The following is a 21,154-nucleotide window of genomic DNA, read 5'->3' on the forward strand; positions in this document are numbered from 1 at the left end:
GGTGCCCACTACTTGGACAATTGAATAAATGGAGTGCTCTCGTTAGTAGAGGAGACAGGTGGTGGAGACTTAGCTTTGAGGGTGGGACTTAAGTCTGAAATCTGGAGAGTCCTGCCCTTAGTAGCAAACTTATAACAGAGTTAGGTAGGCTTAGACATTTTCTAGTTTAAATTGTTTGATGGGTTTGTTTAAAAACATTTAGGCAAAGACTAAGATGTATGGGTATAGTAATGTTAGGGAAACATGTTTTAATTAACTTCTTTGACTACTTACATTTTGGTGTCAGAGGATAAGTTTCTTGTTATATTTGTAGTAACTGAGCTTGTTCTTGTTGTCCTTCCTTGAATATACTGTACCATGGTTGAGCTGCTTGTCTACTTTTGCTTGTACTATAAGCATATATAAGAGTAGTAATGATTAAACACATTTTCTGTTTCTTTTTCTGCCTTAGGAAAGAAATGTACCTATGGACATAAATGCAAGTATTATCACCCAGAAAGGGGCAATCAGCCACAAAGGTCCGTAGCTGATGAACTTCGTGCCATGTCTCGGAACAATATTGCCAAAACTGCTGGTGAAATCGGACTGGTGAAGAGCAACAGCGTGCCTTCAAATACAAAGATTGACACCAGCTCAGACGGAAAGCGCTCAGCTCCAAAGAGGCAGTCAGATCCTAGTATAAGAACTCAGGCGTATGACTTGGAGGAAAAGCTCCCCACCAAAAACAAGTTGGAAACTAGGTCTGTGCCATCTTTAGTTAGTATATCAAGCATAAAACCCCAAAGTACAACTCCATCTAGAAATGGAGCTCTTGCCAATGTGCATTTACCATCTCAGGACCAAGTACCACCTGGACTGTACTCTCCAATGATATTGGCAGCAAAGAATCATGGGACAATCCCATGTGACCAATACCCTAAATGTGAATCCCCTGTGGATACTGGATATTATTCAATGATGAATGCTTATTCAAACCTCAGCTTCTCTGGAAACCGAAGTCCAGAACGTCGTTTCTCATTGGATACAGATTACCGGATAAGTTTTGTGGCTTCTGACTGCAGCAGTGAAGGTAGCTTGAGTTGTGGGAGCAGTGACTCCTACTCAGGTTACAATGACCGATCTTATGTCAGCTCCCCTGACCCTCAGCTGGAGGACAACCTGAAATGTCAGCATATTCACACACACAGCCGGGCAAATTCTCAAGCATTCCAAGGCTACCATGACCCCTTGATGAGGGTCCAAAGTTATGGTCATGAGCCAGAGCCAAAGCACCACCACAAGCCTCCACCACCGTACATGCCATTACCACCCTTGCATCATGCTGTTGCTGCACGTTCAAGCTGCCCAAATGATTACCATGTTTCCCCAAATTCACCTATGTCAAAGAGTGGAATTATGGGTAGATCACTGGTTTCAACAAGAATGGAGAGCATCTCTGATTCCCGCTTGTATGAAAGCCCTCCTCAACGGCAGCACAAAATATACCTTAGCCAAGAAAGCCCAAGAAACGGCGACCGGGTAAATTATCCTGTGGATGCTTATGGTTATCGGCCCGGTTACCCAATTTCAGGTAACCCATCACAGCCATGTTATGAGCAGTTTGCTTTCCAGAGCCCACTGGAGAACCAAGACCCTTCTTGGAGGGTTCCATACTGTGGCATCCCCCAAGAACTTCCAAGATTTTCAAACACCAGAGAAAAAATCTTTATGAACTTGTGTAACATCTTCCCGGCAGAACTTGTGCGCATTGTGATGAAAAGGAATCCGCACGTCACCGACGCCCAGCAGCTCGCAGCAGCCATTTTGATGGAAAAATCCCAGTGTGGATATTGAAGATAATAAGAAACAAAAAAACTATACACCTTTTGCGGTGTGAAATTTATTTCTTTTGTTCAGCTATTGCTGAAGGAGGTTTGCTACAATAGCATTTGTAATCTCCTTCTCAGGGGGTTATATAGTAATTCATTTATGTTAATTATAGAGCCATGCATCTTTTGTGGTCACACTCGAGTCTTATTTGTGCTCAAGATTTGTATTGAGGAATGAAGGCTCAATTACAACACAGGGTTATATTACCTTTGTATGAAAAGCAAAGGTTATTTTCCTTTGTTTTTTGTAACTGCTTTGATAAATCGCATAACCCTCGGCCTTTGTAAAATGGCTTATTAATTTTATAAACATAGATATTTATTTATATTTTGATATTTTGGTGCATCAGGGGTTTCCAGGGACGCACTTTTTATTCCTCTGATCATTCCCTAACAAACCAGTTTAAAGCACCAGTCCCTTTTAAAGACCAATAATATTAAACTACTGATCAAAAATTCATCTGTTAACCTAATATGACTTAAAGCTGAACTCCAGACAAACAGCTAAATACTTAGATGAAATACCTATGTGGGAGCTGTTTTATCTGCCAAAAGATTGGTATTTCTGTCCATCCATTCCTGAGATTTACATGGCTTTACCACACAGAACATCTCTTTTGGCAGGACAGGAGACCTATTTTGAAGCAGCTGCATTTAAGTAACATTATAGGTCTTGTCCTTCCACCTTAACCTGTGACTGGACAGTACAATGTGAAGCAGCAGACTGATGAGCTCATCTCTTTCTCATTCTGCTATCACCTCCAATCAACATGCTCCTTATTAGCACATGAGCACTGCAGCACAACTGGTTGGCTCCTTGTACTGTTTCTCCCCCTCCCATTCTGAGCTCTGCTGTACATAGACTGCAAGAAGATGATACTGGGTCAGATATAGATACTGATTGCTTTTTAAAAAAAAATCATGATTTATTAATGAATACAGAGCTGCATTCACTTGTGTCTTTAAAAGCTGCCTGGAGTTCAGCTTTAATGTAACATAGGTAATTCTAGACTTTTGTAATATAATATGTACGTTACAGGTCAGGACAATAACAAAGAATGCCTTTTTCTAACACTCACCTTTAGCTTTACCAAATTAAGTTATTTTAATTTTATTTTTGATGTATTTATTTTTTATTTCTTACCTGATGTTCAGTTTAGGTTGAGTTTACAGTTTGCATATCCTCAAAAGCTTAAGGACCACTTGTTATTATCATGATCACGTTGAAACTAAGGAAAAAGGGACTGCTACTTTAATTAGTGGGTTTACCCATACACGTAGCTTATTACTTGAATTAAGCATTGTAACACTGTAGTCTTTTGTGTTTTATGATTTTTTTTTATTATTTTATTTTACTTTTGTTTTCTAAAAACAAAGACCAAACAGCACTGATATTTTTTTTATTTTTTAACTATTTATTTTAATGATTTCATTTCGTTTTGTACTTTACCGACTAACACGGCTTACAATATATCAATCATTTACAAACAACAACACTTTTTATTGTGTATTTTATTGTTATTTTTTATATCGGTACAGTTCCTTCCTTTTATTGTGCTATTAGTACATTTTTATTTCAATTTTTTTACTGTTTTTGGGTATCTACTTAGTATTGAGTTGTAAGGCTTAAGTGCTGACTTTAATTAATGTAGGATCAATATACAGATCTAAGTTTTATAAATGTACTTTACAAAAAGGTCATGGCTATTTTAAGTCAGGTCTGTGATTTGAATTAGTTTATAAAAAAAAAAAAAAGGATGGGCATTCTCGAAAGAGATTTGTGGTTATCTGATAAAATATTTTTTACTTATTCTATATTTAATGGTCACCCATCATTTAATTGTAAATGAGAAGGGTATAACATATTGGAAGTGCTTTCTTTTTTAATTTATTTTGGCTTTGGTGTACTTTAGAAAGGTGATGGTAATCATTGCCTCTTATGCATATAAGCCCTACATCCTCCCTATATGCATGTTGCCCATGGCAGGCCTAGAAATCCTAATTATGGGAAAGTTAGGTGTGACAGTAATTTTCCAAGTCTGTCCTGAAGAGCTAACTGCTGCCAAAGCTTTTTATTTAATTTTCGAACAAGCAAGTTAGGTTTTATTGCTTTTTGTGTCCCTATTGGGATTATTTCCCTGACTATTGAGACAGAGAGCTATGATGTTTTTCAGGAAGCTATGTACAACTTGCCAACCCCTCTCACCTGCCATCATCTGCCTGCATTGCACAAAGAAGCACAGAGAAGCACAGAGACCTAGTGATGACGTCACTAGGTCTTACGTAATGTATGTAATAAAACCAGAAACTTTTTTTTTTAAATTTCATTAGCATGTTGATGAGCAGGGAAAGGAGTAAACAGGGAAGGCAAAATATGAGCACATTAAACTTCAGCTTTAACGCAAACCTTTGCCCATTTATAGCAAATGAATAGGTTTGATTTAATAACCCAATATACACTTAGCATATATTACCACTGGGAGCCGAAGGAAATAGCCTGTACTTCCAGGTATAAAGGAGCATGTGACCCGCTCCGTGTGACAGCACTGAGCCAAGCACTGCCACATGGGAAGCCCATAGCCATGGGTAACAAAAGGAAGACAATTACATGCTCCTATGGATGTAAACAATCTATAGCCTTCTCCTGTGAGGGAGTTTTTTTTGCCATCCGTGTCAGTTTTTTTTGTCAGTTTTTTTTGCCATCCGTGTCCCATTGGGGAGATTTACCGTCACTTTCTGTAGCCAAAACAGAAAAGGAGAGGAAATCCCTGCATATTAATGAAACCTATTGGGGCCTCTCAGGTCACCAGAACTAGTGTCTCCATTGGAAGATTTCCCCTCTATTACTTTTCTGGGGGTAACACAAAATTTGGAAATTTCTTATACTTTCAATGATAATGGTAAACAGGACAAATAGAGAGGATGAATCTCACTAATGAGGGTACAGACGGGAGTTCTAATCCATCTCCACTCTTTCAAAAACTAAAAGAAAAGTTTTGCCTTTAGTTATAATTTAAGATCTCTAGCATTTTTGATTCTAAATCCTCAGCATAGTTAGTGTTGCCTGCTTTTTAGGTTTACTATTAGAATACATGGGCACCGTGCTGGGCTCCAAACACTGCAGCCATAACCTGAACTAAGAGAAATTTAATCTATTGGTGACCTCCCTTTGGAAATTCCAGTTGCCTGGCTGTCTCTTGAATCAAAGCCTTTTGAGTTACTGACCCAGAGCAAGCATGTGGCCGGTGAAGTCAGAGGAACATTAGAACTGGATGCATCTGAACTATTTGTCAGCATACCAGCCAGGCGACTAACATTCTCAAAAGGAGGTTTCCGCAATACTAGCTTATGTTGACTACTTAAACTCAGAACATCTCCCTCCAGCACTGATTCCTCCCCTTGGGTTACAAAGAATTGGCCTTGGCTTATGTGAAGGGATTTAAAACATTCACTGGATGCCCTGCTATAGGTCTCACTCAACTCTCACAGTACTCTGACCAGAGCCCTCCTTTAAACATGACTGTTCCACAATACACTAAACTTTTTTTTTTTTGTTTAGTATTACTAACTATAGCATTTTTCTACCAAATCCTCTTACCTTACATAACTATGGGGGTTATTTACGAAAAGAAAATCCACTTTGCACTACAAGTGCACTTGAAAGTAAAGTCGCTGTAGATCCGAGGGGGACATGCAAGGAAAATAAAAAACAGCATTTTAGCTTGCACATGATTGGATGATAAAATCAGCAGAGCTTCCCCTCATTTCAGATCTACCCCTTAGATTTAGAGCGACTGCACTTCCAAGTGCACTTGCAGTGCAAAGTGGTTCTTCCTTTCGTAAATAACCCCCTATGTCTGCTGTTGATTTACTAAATCACTTTAAAAAAAGAACACTACACCTTTCATAGAATGCTATCCTGCCAGTGTTTTGTTTTATTTCTGGTCTCCTTTTTTTACTACACTCACAGTTCATAAAGAGTACAAAACAAGAACTCAAAAAGAGATCAATGGACCATGGCAGAATTTACAGAGGCAGATTATCTATCCCGTTACCAACCGCCCTCTCGATACCCCCCACCCCCTTTCCTGGTCCTGGGAAAAGTTAGCTGCTCAGTCTAAAATGCCCAGGCCTATTTTTTTTATCCCAGTTTGGACCCGTGCAAATATGTTGGAATTAATAAGTTAATAAGTAAAGTACATTTTCATCTGATCCCCCCCCCCCCCCCCAACATTCTAACTCCTGGCTATGGGCACAAAAATTCTGTTCTATGTGTATAGGCAAAGCCTGTGTGCTGGCATCCAAATGGGGCTCTCATTTTTATATTGGGGGAGGGGGGTCCACTTTACCATGTTTGAGAGGCCTTAGACTTTGCTCTCATCTTCTGCCATGCATTTACAACCTCCAAGAATAGGACATTAGAAGAACAACAAACCCAGCTCTCAGGAGCATGTTTATTAAAAGGCAGATGATTGGTGAGCCAATCATTCTGCACACATTTTCAATACTTAAAAAAAGTATGAGCAGTAAATGTGCTTTTTTATGTGCCGAGCCCCAATTGCTGCCCAAATTTATTTTCTAATCTTCAATAGGAAATACAAATTTTAATAAGATTCACTACTGTATATTTATAATGCAGCAACTATTGTGTCTAGATTTGCCTATTTATGGCTTTCATGATCTGGTCATACCAGACTTGTGTGCTCAATGGCTTATGCACATTGGCTTTTATTTGTGCCCATGGGAATACAAAAATGCTTAAAGCACCCCAGGAGCAACTCAGAAGGAAGTCAAAAACAGGTCAAAGGGTACTCTGAAGTATCTCAAATGCTAGCTGAATATACCTTAAAATAGAACTATAGGCAAAACTTTTTTTTTTTTCATTTTGGATAGAGTACGGGAGGGTTATAACCCCTGTCAGAATTTCTTTTCACCATCTGTGTTCCATTCGGGAGATTTACCTTCACTTCCAAACAGGAAGTGAGAGGAATTTTCTGCAAATTAAGTAAATCCATTGGGGCTCTCAGGTCACCAGAACTATTGCCCCCATTGGAAGATTTCCCCTCTATTTTATTTTCTGGGGACAACCCAAAATTTGGGATTTTCTTCTACTTTCACTTTCAATGATAATGCTAAACATGGCAAATAGAGAGGGTGCATCTCCCTAACGGTGGCACAGACAGTAGCAATAATAACCTAATGGGTGTTCTAATCCATCTCCACTCTGTCCAAAACGAAAAAAAAAAAAAGTTTTGCCTTTAGTTATACTTTAAAGCATGCTGCATTTGCCTATCAGCACAAGCCCTTAAACATTAAATGTTTTTAGATTTATTTCTATAGATGCTTTGAAGGTCCCTGTAGGTTTGACATGAGAAGATGGCATATAATGCAGCCAATGCAATGGTTTCTATTTATTTTTTATCATTTATTAATTACAGATATTTTTAAAGCACTGACCAAGTTACGCAGTGCTTTACATATTGTGCATTCACATCAGTCCCTGCACCCAAGAATCTCACACTGCAAGATCCCTACCTCACATACGTATACTGTATACACACACACAAATACTAAAGCTAAATTTAGAAAGGAGCTATTTAAACTACCAGCATGTCTTTGGAGTGTGGGAAGAAATCAGTGTATCCAGAATAAACCCATGCAGGCACAGGGAAAACATGCAAACTCCATGCAGATAGATTTGTATTGCTTTTGGTAACATGAGCTGTTGGCAAAAATGCAGTCTGACCCTTATACTGTACATCTGCTCCAATAACCTCTAGATAAGGACCCATCTCTTCTGTTCCTCATTTGTAAATAACATTGAGATAATCGACAAAGAAAAACACATTTTTGTATATAAAAGCCTCAGAGCTAACACTGTGATCAACATTTTGGGTTTTTAAATGCATATATTTTATCAAAACTTGCATAGAATTAGTGTTTTGAAATAAATGTTTAAATTACAGATTATTTTTCTAAACAGAACAAATGGTATTTCTGACTCTGTTGAGAATATTTCTCAGTGTGGGGTGTAATAAGAAAAATAATGACTTTGCAGTTTGTTGTCCTGTGTGTGTTTCTCTGGGTGTTATAAAGTATACATTTTTCTGCAACATTAAAAAGAAACTTCAGCCCCCCCTTTATTTTTGTCCTGCCTCTCCTCTCCCATGTCGCCATCTTTGAAAATCTTGCCAGTGCATCGATATGTTAAAGGCCTCTGTCCGGTCTTTCCATTGCCGTACGTTCCCTTAGCACATAGTTGTGTCTATCGTCCCTCGTTCTTTCACAGTGATACATTAGAGCAGCAGATAAAGAAATGTAATAATCAAACAAATCTTTCTCCCTATCTGTCTAGCTGCTCTTGTTTAGCACCGCCTTGCTTTAGGATACGATTTATCTCTGACTCTAATTTGATTTCTTGCTCAGACCTCTGGAAATCATTACCGTAGCAATGGGACTATCTGAGAAAATGTTGGCATGGCCAGAGACATTTTAATTATTTGGCTGTTAGGGAAAGGCAACTTTAGCTGATGTACTGTAAGTCAAGGCCTTACATCCCCACTGTGCCCACTCCCCCTCCATGTCCACCGTTATCTGTCATATCATCCCTTTGACAAATAAAAGTGCATGCTGGGGTAGCAGGTGCAGAGAAGCAGGGTATACAAAACCACTATAGGTATATCTAAAGCTGGCCATACGCAGCTTGAGTTTTTAGCTGTGGATGGCCTTGTTGGCACCGCCTCCACAATTTCAACTTAAAGATCAACATCCTCATCTCCTTATGTTGGACCCTCTTTTAAAGAAATTGCTCCCAAAAAAGGTGAGTAGTGTTTCATAGAGCCCAAATCCTCACAAAAGTGATTGCACCAAGTAAAATGTCTTCTGATAGGGATGATGATCAATCCACAGAACATCTCTGAAGGTGGGTTGCTTCAAACACAACGTATTCAGGTGCCTGAGTTCTGTTTCCATCAGTCATAATGCAACAACAATTGAATCTTACAGCACAAGCTCAGTTTAGCTCATCTCAATGGTCTATCACAATACTTCACTTATGCCATCACATGCCCTCGCTGGTTACAATATGGTGGAAGAATGATGCAAACACTCTGACAGAGGCTCAACAATCAACACTGCAGCATACAACTAGGTTTTGCAGGCCATAGCCTTTCAATAATTTTTCTGACATACCACAACAATGATTTTTAAATTTCTCAAGAGAAAATACCAGAAACCAAGAATTAGAGCAGATATCACAAGCTTTGTAATAGAGAAACGTTCTAGATCCACAGCCTGGACACCTTACTCCCTGATGGCCTCAATGAGATGATTAAGACTCTGGGACACTTTTATAGTCCACATTAACAAGATCTTTTTTTTTTTAGTATAGTCAAAGACTAAAGCAGCGACTAAAGAAAAGTAAAACCATTATATAGCACTAAGCAGGAAGCATCTGTACGTGTGGAATTATATACGTATATATAAAAAATAGACTGCATAACTAGGGGAATGTTTAGGAGTATGGGGTCAATCCACTAAGAGCTAAATACGACGTGCATTTTTTAGTTAAAATAACTCATGCAGTATTTATCTCAAAAGTAATAATTTCACAAAAAAAAAAACATGCATTATTTACCGGATGCATTAAATATTTAAGTTTTGTGATATTTCTCACTTGCATTTTGCGTTATTTTTTGCGTTTTTTTTCTTCACAGTTTTGTTTTTTACATGCCAACACTGCACCATAGGAAGAAATAAACGCACACAGAAATACTATGAACCTGTGAAAATAATTTTTGGAAGCTTTCATTTACAGAATGATCTTGCTCTGGTGAAATGTTGCAATTTATTTTCGTTCCTGAGCTAAGGGCAAAACATTTCCACACTGAAATACTGTATACTCATCACACCGATACATTATATACTTTTAATTTACTGGCCAGTGCAGAGTTCCCCTCTCACACAAGGAGTGTGGAGAATAAGGTGCTCTGGATAATGGACTTAAACAATACATGACTTGAGATGTGATTAATGCATCACAGCAGCACTTCAGAAGAGGGAAGCACACTCTATAGGAAAAACAAAGCAGAGAAGAAGGCGCTTCTAAGTGCAGTAATAAAACACTTTAATGACAAGGAAGGGTCACTTTCACTTCCAAGATGGAAGTGAAAAACAGGCATATCAACGAATCTATAACCTCCAGCGGGATGCCTCCTGGAAGGAAAGACAGCTGCGGTTGGAAGTTATAGCCGACCAGTGGAGGGAAACACTGTGTCTCTGATGCAGGATGGAGAGCCATGCTATCGGGGGCCAGCATGGAATACAGGCAACCAGATGTGACATCAGAGTTGGCGGGGCATATTTCAGAGCATGCCAGTCGCTCCTTCTTCAAACCAAGAAGAAGGGGCAGCTGGACAAGCTTTTTTTTTGTATTATAAGCTCTGAATTATCCAGTTCTAAGTATTTAAATTCTTTTTATATCAGTTTTCCTTCTTTATGCTGTTGTGTGAACCCTAGGTAGTTGTATTAGGATAATTGGAATTGTGTCATTTCAGGAGGAGGATTATTAATGCTCTTTGATTTCCTCCCAAAAGCAGACCATGAAATATATATATGTATGATGACACTTTTTCTGATTATGATATTTGCATCAGTATATCCAATGAAAGTTCCAGATTGTTTCTTAGTAGCCAAAAGCACGCGGCAAATTAAAAAAAAAAGGGAAAAGGCTTAGAGGGATCCCTACAGCATGGAATTTCATAGTGGGCTATATCTAGTTGTCCAGAACCCACAGAAGCAGCACATTGCCCCAAGCAAGCTTCTTTTTCTGCTATACGCCAAAAGGTTTATTGAATGTTCTTTTTACTTTAAAGTGATAAATCTGAGAAACAGTCAGAGAGAGAAATATCTTTTCATGTATTTCTCATTAACCTTCATGTTTTGCCTGCAGTTCCTTGCATGTTTTATCACCCCTGAAGTTTAAGCAATCATCCCAGAGGTTGTGCGTTTCCTTCCATATGTCATCCATTCATTAATTTGGAAAGATGCAAATTCTGTTGTCTGCTGTCAAGGATATTACACTTCCCAGTTTTCCATCTATCCCAGCAGCTAGAATTAGAAATCTATGCAGGTCATATAAGTTGTGGAGTCCAAGAAGGGCCAGTTCTCAGCCATCTCTTTACAGATGGTGGAAGTCACAGCACAGCATGCTTTGCATGAAATAAGGTGAAGTTCAGGGTTGCAGTATGACAGAATGCTTTCTAGATATAAGACCATTGCTAGCAGTCTACATATCCTCGGTGGCATACAGCCAGTCTAGACCTTATTTTTCCACCTGGAACAGGCTTTTCTAACGTAAGGAAATGACCCCTCCTTTAAATGTTTTGAGCATTTCCTGTAGGAGCTCAAGATTCACAAGCCACCTTGACTTGTTTTATTAGGGAACAGCGACTCAGAAATGATTCTGGATTGCAAACACCTCTTCCTATCATGTAGAGCAGTGGTTCTCACTTCCTGTCCTCCGGACCCACTAACAGGTCAGAGTTTATGTATTCCCTTGGGGAGATGCAGACTAGAACACTGCAATCACTGAGCATCAAATGATATCACCTGTGATGTATTTCCGTTATCTTGCAAACCTGGCCTGTTAGTGGGTCCAAAAGGAGTTGAGAACCACCGATATAGGTAAAAATTGAAGGAGCCATGCAGAAAAAGTCAGTTGAACAGTGACTGTAGTCACTCATCTGCAGTCACTGTCCGGGTATTCTGACAGCCATGGGAGTCAGCTATAAGAATACATCTTTGGTATTAGGGGGAGGAATAGTGTCCCATCTTTGGTGTCAGTGGGAGGAATAATGCCCCATAACTGGTATCAGTGAAAGGAATAGTGCCACATTTTGGTGTCAGTGGGAGGAATAGATCTGCGTTCTTGGTGTTAGTTTGAGGAATAGTGCTCCATTGTTGGTGTCACGACCAGGAATTATGCCCCTTTGTTGGTGTCAGTGGAAGGAATAGTGTATTTTATCAGTGGGAGGAAAAGTACCCAAAGGGCTGGATAAAGGTGAGCAAAGGGCCGCAATTTGGAGACCACTAGTATAGATTGGTGTATTCACAGTTCATTCAGGCCGGGTGTGTACATCTTAATCCTGTAGCAAAGAAGAAGACTTTCTGTTTTTCGATAAGTTCTAGGTGTACAGATGCACTGCTGACAAACTGTCTCAGCCTCTTTACTTCCTGTTCAGCTGTAATATTTATTTTGTTGGTGTTAAAATAAAGTAAATGTCTAAGCAAAGAAAACAAAATGTAGTACCCCTCTCCAATACAGGCACATTTCCCTATGTTTAGTCTCTTCAAGTGCATCCCACAGTCCAGTGCAGATGTTTCTCTCTTGGCTGCTGAAGACATATTCAAGTCAGAGACCTGGGTGCAGGCTGCCAGCATTCCGGAGCTCTTTGGATATCTAGATATCAACCATAGGTACTTATGGGCACTATGCAGTGCCTGCTCTATTTTATAGGACTTTTCCTTTAAACCCCTTTTCGCGACAGCTTGTTTTACTCAGCATTCTCTAAAATAAATAGGGAACATCTGGTGGATTCATTTGTACTATGCATAAGTGCACTTTAATTTCATAATCCAACCCCTGGGCCTGTTCAGCAAAAAAGTAAATGGCATATAGCACCCCTGTTCACTGGAAATGGTCTGGTCCAGGTGCCTATCCTGAATTGAAGGATATACATAAGCCAAGTGGGAAAGAGGATTTAGCTATGATGCCCGGTGTCTCTATGAAGTTGGACAGAGTAGATGTCATTATAAAGAGAGTTGTTTTTTTATATATAACTAGTGTTTTCATATAGAAGTAAGGATTCTTATTATTAATATTCTTTCATCCATTGTCATCTTTCTTTAAACCAAAACTCAAAGCCAATTCACGGTGTTGTAAATACATTAAGGCTCCCTGCTAGTACACAAGGGATGGTGGGATGTGTTTTGCCAAGTGTTTGCCATGTACTCATGTTGACTCACATATTATGCAGCTTTCATGAAGCTGATGCCTAGTGATACTACCATGAATGCAGCACGCCCTGTTCTAGACCGACAACCCTATCTCCGAATCGTGCTCCTGCATTGCTGCCCAGACTTCAGGTTTCAACACGGATTATTCAGACATGGTCCCCTGTTGTCACCATCAGGAAATGAACCCAGAGATGCCATAAAGCCTCTGCTGCAGCGCATGTATATAGACAGGAAGGGATTGCAAAGAGGATGCAAGAGTTCAGTAGCTCTGAGATACAACAAAGAATGCTTTGGCATACAGTGAGAGCTTACACATTATTTTCATTTTTGGGGGATTCTGGAGAACTACCGTAATTAACTTGACAATTAAAAAAAACAAAAAAAAACCTTATAGACTGTATAGCGAAGGTGAGATCCCTGTGATGAGTCCTAGGGTCTGCATTTGGTCCCACTGTCTGGTTAGATGTATTTGTTTATTGCTGGAATGTATAAAGATGGACAGAAACACTCAGACATAGGTTTCCAGAACTATAGTGAGTGAGAGGATCTCACTGCTGGAACACCCACAACATATTCGATGCAAGGGACTTACTAACCTGCGCACCCCCATCTTGTTTTATTTAACTTTTTTTTTTTTACTTGAGATAAAAAAATGTAACATGTATAAGATTAGCATTTCCCTTGATTCATAGAAAACAAATAGGAAATACTATGCAAAAAAAATCCTAAGGGTTTATATTTTTTTGTGCATGAATGAATAATTACTGTTCCCTACATTTTGGCAACTCCAAATCTATCTTTATAGCGAGCCATTTTTATATAAGACCGTTATGCTTTGGCTTTAAGTGCTGCCAGAAAATATATACATTATACACCAATCAGCCATAACTTTATGACTACTAACAGGTTTTTGATTATCTTGTTAGAACGGCATTCTGAAAGTCAGCGTGATATATTGGGCAGCAAGTAAACATGTTGTACCTGAAGTTGTTGGGGGGGGGGGGAGGGCATCACAGTTTGCTGTGTATGGGGATGCATAGCCACAGACCAGTCAGGGTACCCATGTTGACCTGTGTCCACAGTCAAAAGTGCATATAATGGGCATGTGAGAATCAGAACTGGACCACAGAGCAATGGAAGATGGTGGCCTGGTCTGATGAATCTTGTGTTTTTTGTTTTTTATATGTGGATGTCTGGCTGTGTGTGCATTGCTTACCTGGGGAAGAGATGGCACCAGGATGCACCACGGGAGGTAGGCAAGCTGCAGAAGCAGGATGATGCTTTGGGCAATGTTCTACTGAGAAACATTTGGGTCCTAAAATTCATGTGGATGTTGCTTTGACACATATCACCTACCTAAACATTGTTGGTGACTAAGTACACCCCTTAAAGGAAACGGTATTCCCTTATAGCAGTGGCCTCTTTCAGCAGTATAATGAGCCCTACCACACTACAAAAATGGTTAAAAAATTAAAGGCGTTGATTTGGCTTCCAAATTCTCCAGATCTCATTCCAATGGAGCATCTGCGGGATGTGCTGGAAAAACAAGTCCAATCCATGAAGGCTCCACCCCACAACTCGCAGCACTTAAAGGAGTTGCTACTGCCGGTGTCCCATCATATAAGGTCCCCCATTGGATAGTGTCCGCTGTGTGCTGCGCATGCGCAGTACACAGCAACACAGATTCCGAAAATAGCCGAGGATGAACGGCACCTGCGCCGCGAGTCCAGGTTCTAGCCCCACCATCCAAGTGGACATAGAGTAGGAATAAAAAAGAGCCAAGGGCAGAGGAACTGACTGGTTGATATTGAACCCTATAGACTAAGACTGGGATGCTATTAAAGTTCATGTAAAGGCAGATGTCCCAATACTTTTGGTAATTTAGTGGATATAGGGCTTAATAACACAGCCATATAAGACAGCACAGCCAGCCAAGTGACCTCACTTTTCTATTTTTCTCTGTTGCAGTTAAATAACCCAGGTAGGTCACCTCTGCAATCCAGCCTGTAATTGGACAATGAAGGAGCTGCAACAGTGATAAGATTATTTTGCTGTTCGCTCCTGTTGTCGGCTTATTCCTTGCCAGCACATATGCATGCAGGATAGCTGAATGTTCTCTAGTGTTGCTCCATCCACTTGCAATCTGAGTGCTACTGGTCAGGGTCTCTTAGGAGAATGAAATTAAATGATGGTAGTTACCTTTCATTTTTTTTTTTTTTTATGTGTTTGTTAGTGGGGTTTTTTTTTGTAAATACCTGCTGAGAGTTCAGCTTTATTTTAAGGATTATGCTGTTAGAATTTCTAAACCTATGTAAAAACAACTATATTTGTACTGAATAAGATATGATACCTTTAGTATGCATTTAAACACAGATTTCTTATCAGTCTTTTTAGGCTAGAGCTGCCTGCAGTTAAGTTGATTTCGGACAGGAAGTTAGGAAACTTTTTTTCCTGGGAGGATAAGAACTTTATCTGAATTATATTCCATCTTGAAGCTTTATATATATATATTTGTAAGCATTTTTATAACAACGATTTATATTTTACTCTATTAAATTCTAGCTTGTCCAGAAAAATGAATTTATTCCTAACTGACATCAAAATGCTTTGGATTTTGTTATACTTCTAATGCTACTAAATGTATTTTCTGATAGAAGCAAGAATCGTTGTAACTGCTGTACAATTAAAGCCGATTGCACACCTGGAAAAAGGATACGACTTTTCAGAATCCATGCTTGTTAAAGGTCATTCGTAAAGCCTAGATCTGAATGGCAGTCTGGAAACATTGTTTAAACCCAATCCAGGATTTTTTTTTTTCTTAATATTATAGGAAAGTTACAATTTCTGTCAGGTTTACTTGCAAAAAAATCCATCCCACACATGTACCTGTAAAGACCTTGAAGGCTCCGACACGTCAACAGAAATGTCATGGAAATTTCCTAAGAAAAAGCGAGCGTGTCAATTAATGGCTCCACCTTTAAGACCATGTTACACCCATATACTGTGTAATATGTACCATGCACAGCCTATTGGGTTTGTTTTTTTCCTTTGCAAAACAGCTGTCACTTTTGAAATCCGATCTTACAGCCGTATCATTTTTTCATGGAGATCTTTGAATAAATAAAATACAACTCCCTTCTGCCACTGCAGCAGATTGACTTGCAGTTTTCATTGGAACTCAAGTAAGGTGATTACCAGACTCGTAGACCATTGACATTCCTCCAGCTGGAAGCACATACCTTGACACAGATTTGGAACTTGAGGAAGAATCTATAGAAGCCACCGATTTTTCAATAAAATTTTGAATTATGAAAAAAAGGAATGGGCGACATGAATCACGGTGTCATAATGGAGTGACACGCTGGTCCCCTTTCTCAAGGTGACAGAGAAAGCACATCTATATATTAGAGATGAGCTCCGCCATCCTCTAAACCTCTTTCCTAATGTCCACGCTGCACCGGTTTTGAAGTTCAATCATCTGCGGGCCATGTCATTCCCTGCCCCAGAGAACACAAACAAAAAGGCAGGATACTGGTGACATCAGTGCAGATAGAGATGAGTTCAGAGGATGCCAAAAATCATCTCTAATATATGGTATATACATCTAACACTAATAGAGATCAAACTATCCTGTGTGCTTGCTCTATGCATTAAGGTAAACCCCCCCCCCCCTTTTACTTACCCGAGCCCTCATTTGATCCAGTTCTGTGCACATCTACGGCTCTTCTCTCCCCTTACTTCCTGATCTCACTGGCTTTGTTGAAGGAGCGGGAGCCACTGAGGAGGGAGAGGGGGCAGGACCAGGTCCCATTGTATGTGGCAATAAATGCAGACAGCAAGGCTAGGGAGCAAGCCTGCATAAGTGCCCTCCATAGCAAGTGTCTTTTTATGTGAGGGGGAGGAGCAAGGAGCATCAGTGGGGATCCGAAAAGAAGATGTTCAGAGCTGCCCTGTGCAAAACCGGTGCACAGAGCAGGTACAGTAAGTATTATGTTTGTTATTTTAAAGAAAAAAAATTATAATTTACATTTAGGCTGCATTCACACCTGAGCTTTTTTCTGCATGGTTTTTATGTGCAACTTTGGCATGTTTCTATACAGTGTTGTTAAACTTTGGCGCTTTTTTTTTTTTTAATTAGCCAATAGAAAACCATCTGTTGCATCATGTGTTGCTAAGTTTTTCAGCTTTTCCATCAGCTTTTATTTATTTTTAATTCTTATTCTTCTTTGTTTTTTGTCAGGGCAAGGTTTAGGGGTTAGGATTAGAGTTAGGATTAGGGGTTATCTATTTGTTTATTTTTTTTGTTAGGGTAAGGGTGTATATACTACTACGAATAATAATAAATAAATGTAAAATAAATACACCAACAAATAAAATAATCATAAATAATAAATACAATAAATGAACAGTATGTAATAATTAACCCTTTAAAAAAAATAATAACTAAACACCCTAACACAAAATCCATAAATATATTATTGACTTTTTTGTTTGGGTGTGTATCATTTTTATTAATAATAAAATTATAAATTTAAAGTAATATTTATGTATTTCATATTAACTTATTTTCATTATTTATGATTATTTTTTAGTTAAGTTTGTATTTATTTTACATTTAATTACCAATATATTAGTACTATTTTATTTCTTTACATTTTTTTGAGCAGAAAACCGCACAAAAATGCGCAAATGTGCAGAAAAACACGCAAATGGCGTGTTTCCGTTAATTTCTATGAGAGTAAAAACACATAAATCTGCCCAATTTGGGCTAGAAAAAAAGCTCCAGAACTGTTTTTGAACTTCAGGCGACTTGGAGTGGAGATGTGGACCAACTCTATAGAGAATAATTTACATTTTTTTTTCTCCTCCAGCGTTTCGGAGCTTCAAGCCACAAAATGTGTGAATGGGGCCAAATGCCGCGTACACGATCAAACAATCCGGTGGAAAAGTCCGGTGGACTCAAGTCCGCCAGACAATCCGCCCATGTGTGGGCTCTGGCGGACTTTTTTTTTTACCCAAAAGTCCGGCGGACTAAAAGTAGTTTTGCACAACAATCTTTCCGCAGGACTTGCATTTCGGTGGACAATACGGCCGTGTGTGTGCTAGACTGCCGTACTTTTGAAATGAATGGACTTTTCCTGCCCGGAGAAAAGTCCGCTCATTTTGAGAGCGGCTCCAGGTATCCGGGACCAGCAAAGGAAGCGCCGCTGGACCCGTCACCTGGTATGGACTTAAAGGGGAATCCCTATGCCAAAAAAACGGCATGGGGGTCCCCCCCAGGTCCATATAAGACCCTTATCCGAGCACGCTACCCGGCCGGCTAGGAAAGTGGGTGCGGACAAGCGAGCGTGACAGAAGACCGGGCCACCACTTGTAAAAGAGCTAGAAGGCGTGGTGGCCCGGCAAGAACCGAAGAGGGGGACAAGACCCCCGAAGTTGGAAGAAGACCCCTGGGCGATGACAAAGTAGAAAGCCGGGCTCCTCCGCTAGTAAAAGAGCTAGCAGAAGATAGCGGAGCAGTCCGGTGAGAAGACCCCCAAAGACGGTAGAAGACCCCCGGAGCTGAGCAATAAACTATTTTAACCCTTGTGTGTGGTGTTTTTTTAACATTTTATTCACAGGTGAATGAGTAGGGGTACATTGTGAATGAGTAGGGGTACAATGTACCCCTACTCATTCACCTGTGAATAAAATGTTAAAAAAACACAACACACAAGGGTTAAAATAGTTTATTGCACAGCTCCAGGGGTCTTCTACCGTCTTCGGGGGTCTTCTCACCGGACTCCTCTGCTATCTTCTGCTAGCTCTTTTACTAGCGGAGGAGCCCGGATTTCTTTGTCGCCGCCCAGGGGTCCTCTTCCGACTTCGGGGGTCTTGTCCCCCTCTTCGGTTCTTCTTGCCGGGCCACCGCGCCTTCTAGCTCTTTTACAAGTGGTGGCCCGGTCTTCTGTCCGCGCTCGCTTGTCCCCACCCCCTTTCCTAGCCGGCCGGGTAGCGTGCTCGGATAAGGGTCTTATATGGACCTGGGGGGGACCCCCACGCCGTTTTTTGGAGTAGGGATTTCCCTTTATTCCATACCAGGTGACGGGGCCAGCGACGCCTCCTTCGCTGGTCCCGGCTACCTGGAGCCGCGCTCAAAATGAGTGGACTTTTCTCCGTGTGTGTGGGCGAGTCCGTTCATTTCAAAAGTACGGCGGATAGTCCGGCAGACTTAGTCTGCCGTACCTAGTCCGCCGCAAAAGTACCGTGTGTGGGCAGGTAGCTCGTTTGGAAAGTCCGGCGGACAGTCCGCCAGACTAAGTCCGCTGGATAGTCTGATAAATGTGTATGCTGCATTAGAAACACTTTATTTAAGGCAAATACATTAGACATGGCCAACACAAATCACAGTGTCATGATGGTGGACACGAGAAGGTTGAGGAAAGTGGAAAGACAGCACTGGACCTGTAGGGTTATCTCACTGGTATGGTTATCATAAATAGTTGATGTTGATATAGTTCCTGGGTATGCAGCTTCTACACGCCAGATCTCCACAGTCTCCTTGGCTTTTAGTGAAATGAAACTAAAATTTTAATTAAAGTGCCACATCTCTGCTTAGGGGTCGAGATATAACTAAAAGCAGGAGTACAATCCAAAAAGTAGCAAATACATTTTGGGGGTCCTTCATTAGGGTTTGATTGGTAAGCCTGATCAGCAGATGCTTGGCTGCCAAACGATCTGTTCATAAGGCTTGTAGTGCACACTGGAAAAATACCATTGTACGTCCAGTTTACTTCTGGTTCATTCACATTGCTGTCAATCAAGCCCTGATGAAGGGTATACTCTTGGACCCCCAAAGCACGTAGACTACTTCTGAGGTTGTATCCCTGAGTTTTATTGGAATATAATTGTATCTGGACTTCTTAGCATTAGTATGGCGCTTCAATGTCAATTTTAGTTTCGTTATGATAGTTAAAATGACAGTCAAACACATTTCATTATGATGCCACGATTTATGTTGGCTATTCTTTCTTAAATCCAAACATGACAAAGACATGGACCTATGTAAGACATATTTAGTCAAAGGATTAGTTATGGAAAAGTCTTGGCAATATAGCAAACGGAATGTAGTTCATAGAAAATTGGCAAGTTATCAAATTGCTGAAGACAAATGAGAGACTTGTTTGCAGGAATTAGTCCAAAATCATAGAGCAAAGCCTAAACATAGTATAATCATTTGGGAAACTATGACAACCAAAATCAAAAGTACTATGTGCTATCTCAAATATGGGCATATTTATAATCTAGTGGTACCCCTTAGAGATAAGAGATTACAAATGAGCATATGGCACGGCAGTGTGAGAACATGGGACCAAAACATGTTTTATTAATCTCTGCTTTCCCTTGTTATTGGATAGACATCCCGTCTGGATCCACACCTTAGTGATCAGCTTCTTGGTAATAAACAATACTTCCTGCAAAAACACACACAAGTAAAGGCAGTGGCGGCTGGTGTTAAATTTTCTTTGGGGGGGAGGTGGGGCACGGCGGCAACTGGTGCACACTTACCCAATATATGGCACGAGTGGCATTTCCCTCCCGGCAATGGGCAGCGGCTTCCCCTGCATTTCCTCCTTGGCATCAAGACGGATTCCCTCGTGTCTCCGCCCTCCTAGGCCAATTGGAACGCTTCTCCTTTCAGTCAATCGAGAAATGGGTCCCGATTGTCCGGGAGGAAAAAATTAATTCGCTATTGCCACACAACTAGGTAGGCTCGGGGCGCAGTGCCACCCTTTTTTGAAGCCTATTAGAGCCTCTGGCTCCAATCGTGTGCTTCAATAAAAGGAAAAAACTCTGACTGGAATCCATGCGTCCAGCACCCCTCATGTAGATTAGGGGGTCGGACGTATGCGCCCTGCTTTACGGGCCGCCACTGAATAAAAGTTTAATTCTTAAGACTCAGGAGAACCCAGCAGGCATATCTGAGGGTTTAGTTGTACAATGGGATCGAAGACATCATTCAAAAAAGTGATCATTTCCTTTAGTATGCCTGTATCTAGACTAGGCAGGACCAGAGCAGGTAGGGAATGAGCCATTGGCCCCTTTTAGGGCATAATGGGTTATAAAATGGTTTATTCATAACTGAATTAATGTCAAATATGTACAATGATGTATAAATACTTGGATGATCTTATCAGTGAGTTTCACTGAAATTAATCAGGTGCTGGTTAGAACCTCTTCCCAGGACTGTGTTTAGCCATTCTTAGGGCTCTTTCACACAAGCTTTGGGT

At 40.3% G+C, this 21,154-nt stretch overlaps 1 protein-coding gene across 2 annotated transcripts in view; it reads left to right on the forward strand.

Annotated features, from left to right (window-relative positions):
• ZC3H12C (zinc finger CCCH-type containing 12C) overlaps positions 1–8,007 on the forward strand; it is a 249,204-nt gene extending 241,197 nt beyond the window's left edge. For both annotated transcript variants that reach the window (XM_077483970.1, XM_077483969.1), the window contains exon 6: positions 452–8,007. In XM_077483970.1, the coding sequence (XP_077340096.1) occupies positions 452–1,833 (1,382 nt within the window). In that variant the 3' untranslated portion in view covers positions 1,834–8,007. The remainder of the gene's footprint in view (positions 1–451) is intronic.
• The last annotated feature ends 13,147 nt before the right edge of the window (positions 8,008–21,154 follow it).

Source organism: Lithobates pipiens, unplaced genomic scaffold (genome assembly GCF_037356315.1).
Source record: "Lithobates pipiens isolate NorthernLeopardFrog02 unplaced genomic scaffold, aLitPip1_a1.2 Scaffold_16, whole genome shotgun sequence".
NCBI lineage: Eukaryota > Metazoa > Chordata > Amphibia > Anura > Ranidae > Lithobates > Lithobates pipiens.